The 10,929-nt window shown below is 38.5% G+C and overlaps 2 protein-coding genes across 2 annotated transcripts; both read left to right on the top strand.

Annotated features, from left to right (window-relative positions):
- Window positions 1-5,315, top strand: LOC141604532 (uncharacterized). The gene is made up of 8 exons (XM_074422973.1): window positions 1-446; window positions 1,681-1,725; window positions 1,893-2,022; window positions 2,498-2,546; window positions 2,649-2,697; window positions 4,146-4,243; window positions 4,552-4,690; window positions 4,947-5,315. The coding sequence occupies exons 1-8, from the start codon at window positions 90-92 to the stop codon at window positions 5,091-5,093; spliced, it is 1,014 nt and encodes a 337-aa protein (XP_074279074.1). The 5' UTR covers window positions 1-89; the 3' UTR covers window positions 5,094-5,315.
- Window positions 5,316-6,369: 1,054 nt separating this feature from the next.
- Window positions 6,370-8,877, top strand: LOC141604446 (small ribosomal subunit protein eS7-like). Its single transcript, XM_074422966.1, has 6 exons — window positions 6,370-6,462; window positions 7,284-7,368; window positions 7,496-7,569; window positions 7,659-7,782; window positions 8,143-8,325; window positions 8,637-8,877. Exons 2-6 carry the CDS (start codon window positions 7,294-7,296, stop codon window positions 8,757-8,759), a joined length of 579 nt encoding a protein of 192 aa, XP_074279067.1. The 5' UTR covers window positions 6,370-6,462; window positions 7,284-7,293; the 3' UTR covers window positions 8,760-8,877.
- The last annotated feature ends 2,052 nt before the right edge of the window (window positions 8,878-10,929 follow it).

Below are 10,929 nucleotides of genomic sequence, written 5' to 3'. Positions count from 1 at the left end.
GACCCTAATTAATTGGAGGCTAAATAGTCACCAACTATCCCCATCTGGCCATCTAACTCCTAACTCCATAGTTGGATAATCCACCAAAAATGGCTGCTATCACTTCCATGGCCATATGCATGCCTTCAATTATTCCTTCAAGAAGAAGCACTTTCTCAAGCAGAATGACAGTTAAGCCCCTGGCAGTTCTAACCTCATCTGGGCATAAAATGAAAGCACAGTACGTCCTAAAGGAAGGGCAGAATCGTCACTTTCATGAGCTACCTTCTGGTCTGAAAATGGAGATTATTTCCCAGAAGATGAATAAAGAGGGAGAAGATGATGAAAAACCTCCACTTGTGTTCATCCATGGCAGCTTTCATGGTGCTTGGTGTTGGGCTCACCATTGGTTGCCTTTCTTTTCTCATCATGGCTTTGACTGTCATGCCCTCAGTTTACTTGCTCAGGTCTTTATCTTTTCTATCAATTCTATCCAATTTACCCGCTTTAACGTTATTGAAATGATTGAAATTAATCAAACACATCATCTTGCATTGTTTATATGCTGATAACATGTTCTTCTGAGGGTTGAATTTTCTTGTATTGGAGTGTGTGTCTCAGGGGGTGTTTGGTTCAAACACAAAAGGTATGAGGTATGGGTTTGGAATGAACCAAACCCATACCAAGTGTTTGTTTGGTAAATTTGGAGGTTTCATACCCATACCTCAAACCCATGAGGTATGAGATTCTCATACCCAAGGAGGGGGGTGGGTATGAGATTGATACCCATGGGTATCAAACTATAATAAAAAAAATGTGAAAAAAAATATTACGACATATTGTAAATGAAACATTTTACATAATTATTTGATTAAATCTTTATTTTCATGATTTTATATGTTAAAATTATTATTTAAAGTATTGAATTTTACATATTTCAACTTTAGCTTAGTTTCAAACCCATACCGCATACAACTGAAACAAACACAAGGTATGAGGAATGGAGTTCCAAACCCATACCACCCAGGTATGATTCCTGATTCCAAACCCATACCCATGCGCGAAACAAACGCCCCCTCAATTCTGTTGGATTGGAGTTTAGTGGTTAAAACTTGAGTGAGATTTCCGAGCCTATTTCAAGGCTATCACGTATGCTTGGGCATTTACCTACTGTGCACTTGGTAAAAGGTAGCGGCTGCTTGTTTCCCGTCATCTAATAAAAAAAATTGTGTTTGATCATCATTATAAAAATGTCTCTCTCACCCAAATGCTAACTGAAATTTGATAGTGTAGGTCACAAAAATTGACTATGAGGGTATTAGGTTTCAGCTGAATAGCTGATACATGTCTCATTGATGATTATTGTCACGTTGGTTGATTGTCGTATCTTTCCCCTATTAAATCCTTTGACGATAATTGCTTGGGTGGCTCGCCTTCATTCTTAAGGATAACATCTATGTTAGTCCGACGTGAATGCAAGTCTTGGATGCCACACGTGTTGTAAGTATCGAACAATGCTATTTTGTGGATAACATCTTTGCCCTATTAGCTCCTTGACACACTCATAACGTTGCATTGGCAGAATGGCATGTCTAAAGAGATATGCTGTCTCTTAATTATGTTACTAATTCGATACCTGTGCATTGGCCGAGCCACTTGAGCTCTTCTGCTGACATAAATTGTACCTTTGTATCTGGCCAGGGTGAAAGTGATGATCCACCTGCTAAAGTTGCTGGCACGCTCGAGGTAATTTGTCCCCTCCCCTTTGTTTTTCCTCTTATGGTCATAGCGTTTTTACTCGTGTTAGTGTTCCAGGTTTTGGGCTGCTTCAACATGTATTTGAAAAATTCGTGCTTACGCCTTTTGCTTATGATATCAAGTTGCTTTCCTATTTTCTTGCACTTGTGCAGTAGACACATGCAGCTGATATTGCACACTTTATCAAAAGCGAACTCAAATCTCAGCCGGTTTTGCTTGGACATTCATTTGGCGGCCTTATAGTTCAATATTATCTATCTAGCATAAGAAACGAGGAGATTAAAGGTAATGTCATGCACTCATACTCCATTTTTTCCTTGTCATTTTGGTTATGCCTCCCAACTTTTACACTGGTTACCCGAATATTACCTCGATGTCTCAAAGGCACCTGCCAATGCTCAATAACAAGAGAATCTTGAGCCTTGGCTCTTCTTGAAATGGAAACAATGTACTGAATGTGAAAGCTAACATAAATACGAGTGTAAGTGAGAGGCTCTTGTAACAGAGATCCTGTGGTTGTTATCACTCTTTTGATGGAAATGTAACATCTAAGAGTATCATATTAGCTTTTGAGATAAAAAGTTGTGTGTTGCTTCTTTTTCACTCGTTAGTGAACTATAAGCTTGTCCAGTGCAGAATTTTCCAAACTGCATAACTTGAATTCCTTACCTGCAAATATGCCTTTGCTTGTATATAACTTGCTTGTTTACCACTGAAAGTTTTCTGCTGTATCTACTTGATATGAGAATATTACATCCAGATCTAGCGGGAGCTGTACTTGTCTGCTCTGTGCCTCCATCCGGTAATAGGTGATCACTTCTGCCTGTTTCTAATCTATGAATACTTTATCGATATAAATTAGCGTTTGCTAATCAGTGACAAAGTTGCTCCTTGTTGTTTCTATTGTTTAGTGGCTTAGTCTGGAGATATCTCTTCTCAAAGCCTATTGCTGCTTTTAAGGTATTGCTTTCTGGTCTCATGTGTTCTTTGTTTTTTCCTTTTCTTCACATTTTGTTTTATGCTTCACATTTTGTTTTATGCTTTCTGGTCTTATGATGCTCATGCATGCTAGAACTTTAAATTTCCGTTCAAGAATCTGTGCTAGTATATGTCTTTCAGAAAGACAATCATTTTCTAATTTTCTTTGGGCACCTTTGAAGATGATCGGGGAGTGGTACTTATGACTAGAGTTGGCAAGTCTGACCCGACCCGAACCTGAGCAAACCCGACCCGAGAATATTGTAACCCGAAACCGAAACCGACCCGACCCGCAACCCGACATGACCCGATGACCAGTGACCCGAAACCGATCCGATCCGACCCGTAACCGACTTGACCCGATGATTAGTGACCCGAACCCGACCCGACCCGATACTGACCCGATTAAATTGATGAACCGACAATTATTAAGCTTAATATTGATCAAAATGAAAGTGATTTTGTAATTAGATTGTTATGTTTGACTTAATAATGAAGTAATTAAACCAAATAATGCTTAAAAACTAAATTTAATGGTAAAAAATTGAAGTAATGTGATAAAGAAACCGGACCCGATAATGACCCGACCCAACCCGTTACATCATTTGACCCGAAATGACCCCGCCCAAACCCGACCCGGCCTGATACATCATTTGGCCCGAAATGGCTCAACCAGAACCCGACCCGAACCCGATATGACCCGGCCCGACTGACCCGATTGCCACCTCTACTTATGACATACTGACATGGGTTCAAAATCTGTTAGCATAGAAAACTGACCTCGTGGCTCCCTTTACCGTTAAGACCAAACTTTAACTATGGTGGAAACATTTACAGATTAAGCTAATAAAATGCATATTTTATATGTTTGTGTGTAACGGTGAAAAGATGTATCTACTTGGGGCTGTTAATTTGTTGCTGAAGTTTACTGGAGATTTGACACCATGGTGGAAACATTTACAGATTTCCTTGAATATTTTGTTTCTAGATGTTGAGTAGTCGTGTGATTACTTCAATAGCTTATTTGAATAGCTACTAGAAAATTGTTTTTGCGATGGAAGCAGCCTGATATAACTGGCTTGAAAACCTATCATTACTTCAAAGCTTCACATGGTAATTTTATCATCCTGGGTTCGTATTTGATCTAGTGGTTATCAAAATTTCGATCCCTAGTTCCATAAGTCGTCTTTTGTACTGTCCACTTATAATTCTGGACAGACTACTTGTGATCTTGCTTTGAGAGTTGGGTTTCACACCTTTTTTCATATCAAAATAGAATTTGCCCGTCTCATGTACAGTTCCTTTTAACCTAGTTTTAAACAATGGTTGGTTCAACATGAAGAGACTTTTATCACTGCACATTATTTCATTTTACGTTATTTAGAGCAGAACCTACCTTTTCCAACTGACGCTTGTATTGCTTCGGGCAGGTGACTCGTAGCTTAGCAGCAAAAGCCTTTCAGACTGATTTGTCGCTGTGCAAGGAGACTTTTTTCTCTGCCCATATGGATGATCACTTGGTCAAACGGTTTGTTTTGCACCCTTGTAGTCTTTTACCTTTCATGATTGGCTTTCAGTAAACTCACATGCAAACCATATATTTTACATCTTAATCTTTGTGATTCAGATACAAACTACAAATGTCTCACTTAATTGTCGGTACTAGTACATGTATTGTGAAGCAAAACTTATTTATGCAATTTTCCTTGAGTCTACATACCTTCCGACTCTCTTACCTTCCATAGCTAGAAGCCTTTGAGGCAACATGGTAATGTTTGCTATAGGTTGGATAACATTGTGCTTTCTATAAACCAACATGTGTTCAATTACCTCCAGGTACCAAGAGTTGATGAAAGAAAGTTCAAGGTCGCCATTGTTTGATTTGAGAAAGCTAAACGCTTCACTTCCTGTTCCTTCTGTGCCCGAGTCTTCCATTCAAGTTCTTGTCGTGGGCGCAAGAGATGACTTTATTGTGGTACAATACTTGGCATAAATTTTTTCTTAAGAAATCCACAAGGAAAGTTTTGTTACTAATGAATTTCGAACTTGGTCATAAATACAACTAGATAAATGACTTATCAGCCGACTAGCTAACATCTGCTGATCTGCGGTATAATCTATCTATGTTGCCTGTCATTGTACTTTCTATTTTCTACTCACCCTTAGCCTCATTCTAATGCTGTCATTTGTTTTTAGTTTTTGACAATCGATAACTGATATGATGCTTGTAGGACGCTGAGGGACTCGCTGAAACGGGAAGATTCTATGGTGTCTCCCCGGTCTGCGTGGAAGGGGTTGCGCATGACATGATGTTGGATTGTTCATGGGAGAAGGGAGCTAATGCCATTTTGACGTGGTTAAGGGGTCTAGAGCATTAATTAAGATGTAAGGCCTTCAATGTCTGATTTATTTTCCTTTGGAAGATGGCGTCAGCAACTATATGTGTTCTCGTTAAGAAAATTTTGTGCTTCAGTTTTGTATAGTAAGATTGTTTGCCAATTAGAAAAGAAAACCCGCACAAATTGCACGGGATTGTTTTTATACGGATAACAAATCCGATTAAGGCCGTATGTACTACCAATTTTAAATTATTGACGTGCTAACTCGTTTAGGTATTTAACAATTTGAGTGAACTGGCGTGCACTTACCTAAGGCTTAAGGGCCTTGGTGAAGGAAGGCATTGTTTCTTTCTTTCTTTGAGCGTCTGAAGTTGAGAATAAGCTTACCCAAATCCAGATTTTGCTTTCAAAAAAACCTTACATTACTACCACAAAACCATGATTAAAGATGTTAACATTTTCGACTTAAAAGGAAAAAAGGATCGAGTATGGCCTATAGGGCGATAATTTAAAATGGAGGGAGCAAAAAACTAATTCCAACGTATATCATAATATCCCGACCTGTTCAAGCGAAACCAATACCGACTCAACCCGCAAACCAACAAAACCCGGTTAAGGCCGGCCCGAAACTGAACCCGACTCGATCCATAATCGGGATTGACCTGCTATATGCTTTGACCGGCCGGATCAACCCGACCCGACAGCTGACCCTACGCGAAAGATAACCCAAAATTAACTAAAAAGCTAACCCGAAAGTTGATCCAATCCAAAAGAGAACCCCACATTAACTTGAAATATAACCCCGATATAAACGAAAAGTCAAGGTGATAAAGATCAAAATCCACCGACATTACGAACAACTTTTAGAAAATATTTAAAATAAACTAACCTTATAACCTCGCTAAATAATTATTATAACTCAACTCAGACGGGTAAAATAGTCGAAAAAATTGAATAAATTGATGAAACGTAACCCGACCCAGATCAAGAAAAGTTCGACCAAACCTGACTAGACCCGACAAATTGCAATAATTACCCGACCTAGTAATGACCCGACCTAAAAATGGGTCTAATACTGACCGACCAAAACCTACTCTAAATAACCCGACCCAGACAATGACCCGAACTCGAGTTAAGAATTGGTCCACCTAATCTGTCCCTAGACTACCCGACTCCGACCTGAACCCGACTCGAGCGTGGTCATGACCCAAAACCGACCCGAACGACCGCATTGTGACCTCTAGGTAAATCTAGGCCGTCGATCATTAGGGCAAAAGCCTTTTCATGAGAAATAATAAACCCTATTTATATACAACATTCCTGCGCCTCCATCTTCTTTCACTTTGCTTAATTTCCTGGGTTTTCTCTCCCCCCCATATCCGCAATCCTCTCGGCTTCTCATCTTCTGGTACGTCGTTGTACCATCTCATAATTCCTTCGTTGGTTTTCTTCATTTCAGTTATTCTCCTTCTGGGTTGCTTTCAATTTCCCGTATTATTATCCATTTTATCTGCATTTCTTCTTTTATCAAAATTAAAAATACAGTGTTTTTTCAAGCTTCATTTTTTATCTGTGAAATGATCTGCCCTAAAAATTGAATTATGAATTGGGTTTGTCTTTTGTAATTGTATATTGATGTAATGCTATTTCTTACATGTTGGGTTTTGAAGGGTTTTAGTTGTAATTTGATTGTATTAGAGAGTTAATTTTTGTAATTTTTGATTCATTCTTATTGCTGATTGATTAATTATGCGTAAGATGCAATTAGCTATAAAAGTTCTTTCATTGTTCATGAGTTTGAACATGGCCATATTATGTATATTTTCAATGGTTTTATTGCTTAATAACGCGCTTACTGAACTCATATACTCCCTCCGTGCCGATCATTTGTTTACCTTTGATTTTGGTACAATGATGAATGACCAATGAAAGTGGAGAGGCTAATTATTAGATGACAAGTGGGCCAAATTGGGCGGAACATCAAATTGCTCATCAAATCAAAAGGCATCTCTAAATAGAAAGGAAAACCATTGATGAGACACCCAAAATGGAATAGTCAAACAAACCGGGATTGATGGAGTACTTTACTAGTTGATGATAAAAAAATACTTAAAAGCTGTGTGTATTTGACAATGTTTGTGTATTTGGGTTCGATTTATGTTAGAAATGAGTTTGATAGGTTCATTGTTTCAAATATTTAGCTGTTTTTATTGTTTATTATTATATTAGGGCTGCCAATATGTTTACTGCTTTGAGGAAGATTCAAAAAGATAAGGGTGCAGAGCCTAGTGAATTCGAGGAATCTGTTGCTCAGGTATGTCTATTGGAAATTTCCTCAGACCCTAGTTTTTGAGCCTACTAAATTTATAATGTCTTGTGATTCCCTACTCTTCTTTATGACCAAAACGGTAGGTAATTTAAGATCGTTGTTTCATATGCAGGCTTTCTTTGATTTGGAGACTAACAACAATGATCTCAAACCTGATTTGAAGGATCTTTTCATCAACTCAGCCACGTGAGTTGGTTTATATGTTTCCGCGGATTAATTGCTATCATTAGTTGTGTTTCTGAGGTTTCATATTGTGTTTGTTTGCCCAAATTCAGCCAAGTTGACATTTCCAACAACAAGAAGGCTGTCCTCATCCATGTGCCGTACAGATTGAGGAAGGGTTTCCGTAAGATTCACCAGAGGTTGGTGAGGGAGCTTGAAAAGAAGTTCAGTGGCAAGGTTCTTAACTTAGCTTCCTTTCTTTTCTGTTCGATTACTGCTCATTTTATTTCTGTGTTGCACAAGAACTAGCTCTGCTCCCCCCCCTCTCCTCTCCGTGCATCATAAGGGAAACACTTGTCTCATTATTAGTTATTCAATTCGATGACTCTACAACTAGTGTAGCTATGGTGTACTTATTTAGACATTTGCATTAGATTATGAGCTGAAACATAGCCTACAGCTTTGTTTTGCAGCCTTAGGTCCCCTTGCTGCCACTATGACACTGCCTACTCTACGCATTTTCCCTCCCTTGCTGTTCAGTTTATCTCTAGTATATTTGTAGTGTATGAGTTGCTCATTACGGCAATGTTTGTGCAGGATGTTGTCGTGATTGCCACACGAAGGATTGTTAGGCCCCCAAAGAAGGGTGCCGCTGTGAAGCGCCCAAGATCCCGTACCCTTACTTCGGTGCACGAGAACATTCTCGAGGACCTTGTGCAACCCGCTGAAATTGTTGGAAAGCGCTGCAGATATCGCCTTGATGGCTCTAAGATCTTGAAGGTGATTTTTGTTTCTTTTTTATTATATGGTTTTACATAGACCGTATTCAGTTAACAGTCCGTCTTATTATAGACGGACACTATCCGTCTATAGCTATAGACGGATAGTGTCCCTCTCACAAATTAAAGTGGGTAGTGCAAGTGGGGGTATCCATTTTCCACCCACTTGCACTACCCACTTTAATTTGTGAGAGGGACACTATCCGTCTATAGCTATAGACGGATAGTGTCCGTCTATAATAAGAATTTGTGTTCAGTTAATTGTTTGTTTCCCAAATGTTGTTGTTGACACCATGCTTTGTTGATGGTCAGGTGTACCTAGATCCTAAAACCCGTAATGACACCGAGTACAAGCTTGAGACCTACTCTGGAGTCTATAGAAAGCTCTGTGGGAAGGATGTTGTTTTCGAGTACCCGATCACAGAGGCAGCCTAAGTTTTGCAGTCAACAATGTAATAGAATTTTGCTTTATGTTGCTACCTTGTCCATTGATTTACAAATTCCAAGTAGGGGACGGACATGTTACTATTATGAGATTTTCTCTGTTATCTCAGACACAGTCTAAATATCGTGAACACCCATGTAGGCATCTAGGGGGGTGTTTGAGGGGTTTGAAATGGATAGGAATGGTTTAGGTAATCTAGTGTTTGGTTGACTTGTTTTGGAATGGAGTTAGATACCTAATGGATTCCAACTCCATTCCAACCCCCTAGAATCTCATACCTAAATCTCCATCCCAACTTTCCAACTCCATTCCCTTACGGTGTAAAAAATAAACATACCAAACAATTTTAGAGTGGTATGGGGATCTCAATCCACTCCTCTATGGTATGAGATTCTAATCCATTCCATTCTACCCTCTTGAACCAAACGACCCCTAAATTGATTTATGAAACCTTCTATGTTACATTTATAAATCCTGATCAAGCAGTTGCTTCGTAAGATTTCGGTAAAGGGAAATCCACAAAATTTGACTTGTTGGGCCCGTTTTTTCCAACTTTGTCCAATTGTAGGCTTGTCCTAAAACTGTGGTTAAGGACTCAATTGTAGTTATCTAGTGTTCTCTAACCGGAAACGCCAAGATAATCGTATGTTACATTTCTGCAAGTTTCTATGCTTCAAGATAATCAACGGAGGTCCAGAGCTTACATAGACAACATAGTACTTGGGTATTGATTTTTGCATTTAGTACGTATTGGACAATTTTAATATTTTATCCGGAAAAGTGGCAAATAAGCCCAAATGTTTGCCACTATGTGCAAATTAGGCCTATAACATTTTACATGTGCAAATTAACTCCATTTATATCCAATGTGCAATTCGCCCTAATTAAAGATATCCGAGTAAATTTCTCGCCGGAAAATATTGACATGGCACCGGAAAGATGAACGATAGATTAAATTAAATAATAAATTAAAAAAAAATGAATTAACTATCACTCTTATCACTCATTACTTCCTCCCTCTTATCTCTCCCACTCTCATACTATTTTAAGCTCCTTCAATCCTCACACCTCTTTCAATCCATTTTTTCTATTTTTTTCATCTCAATTTTATTGTTTGTTGTAGCCTACACTAATTCTCATATATCATCCACCATTTTTGTAATTAAAGTTTAGCAAGTATCCACAAAAACTGAAAAAAAAATTGAAATTTGGGGAAAATTGAGTTTATGCAGAGTACACTTTTATACCGCCATTTTTACACGATTTGAGCTCGAAAAATAACAATGGCGATGGTTAAGGTTGATCTTGCTGTGGTAAATTAAACGAAGTTGTCGTGATAAAATTAAAGGGAAATTTATGCGATCTGAGCTCGTAAATTAAACGAAATTTCGCAACGATTCCGATTGAAAATTCAGGTATGTTCATCCCATTTCACTTACTTATTAGTGCATCAAATGTTACTCTGTGGCTGCTGCATATTGTTGATTTATATTTGTAGTAACGGGTCTTACAACCCTTGCATATGATCATCATGCAAATCCAAATTAAGTCGCCTATCTGAAGCAAAGTTACTTAACTGAGTGTTTTCAAAGTGTAGACTTGGTGGACAGTTTTTCGTTTCAGGTCATTAAGATTGCACTTTATCAGGTCATTTCGGGTATGGGTCGGTCTGCGTTCTAGATTTTTTTGGCGTCAATAGTTACATTGCATCTTACTGAAGTGTCAATTGACCCAACCCTGTTGTTTGCCTCTCTTTATAGATCAGTAAAAATTTGGCAAAATTAATTTTAATTGACAAAGGCAGTGGGTGTTCATAAAGAAATGAAAAGGAAAAAATAAGAGTAGCAGTGGGTGTTCATAAAGAAATGAAAAGGAAAAAAAATAAGAGTAGCTACAATACTCAATAATGAGGGGAAACTTTTACTACTCAGTAGTATCCTTAGATGGGCATGTCCTGCGATTATGGCCAATTTTCTGGCAACTTGAGCATAATTGTTTGCTACTTTTAGGGAGCATGTACTTGAGTCGCTTTCGTCGAACATCACCATAAGCTCTCTTCCTCTTATTTGGAGGTCTCCCACACTTTATCCTAGGATCACTTGGTAAAATTGAGCCCTTCTTCGACCGTCTGCCATAGAGCCTGCCCATTAAGTGGCTCCA

Source organism: Silene latifolia, chromosome 1 (assembly GCF_048544455.1).
Source record: "Silene latifolia isolate original U9 population chromosome 1, ASM4854445v1, whole genome shotgun sequence".
NCBI classification, from domain to species: domain Eukaryota; kingdom Viridiplantae; phylum Streptophyta; class Magnoliopsida; order Caryophyllales; family Caryophyllaceae; genus Silene; species Silene latifolia.
This window is presented reverse-complemented; position numbering and strand designations above follow the sequence as displayed.

Excerpts from the sequence above, each read along its gene's own strand:
- LOC141604532 (XM_074422973.1), top strand. The coding sequence starts at position 90 with ATGGCTGCTATCACTTCCATGGCCATATGCATGCCTTCAATTATTCCT. Across the intron at positions 447-1,680 it reads CCCTCAGTTTACTTGCTCAG|GGTGAAAGTGATGATCCACC; the intron begins GTCTTTATCTTT and ends GTATCTGGCCAG. Across the intron at positions 2,698-4,145 it reads AGCCTATTGCTGCTTTTAAG|GTGACTCGTAGCTTAGCAGC; the intron begins GTATTGCTTTCT and ends TGCTTCGGGCAG.
- LOC141604446 (XM_074422966.1), top strand. The coding sequence starts at position 7,294 with ATGTTTACTGCTTTGAGGAAGATTCAAAAAGATAAGGGTGCAGAGCCT. Across the intron at positions 7,369-7,495 it reads TCGAGGAATCTGTTGCTCAG|GCTTTCTTTGATTTGGAGAC; the intron begins GTATGTCTATTG and ends TTTCATATGCAG. Across the intron at positions 7,783-8,142 it reads AAAAGAAGTTCAGTGGCAAG|GATGTTGTCGTGATTGCCAC; the intron begins GTTCTTAACTTA and ends ATGTTTGTGCAG.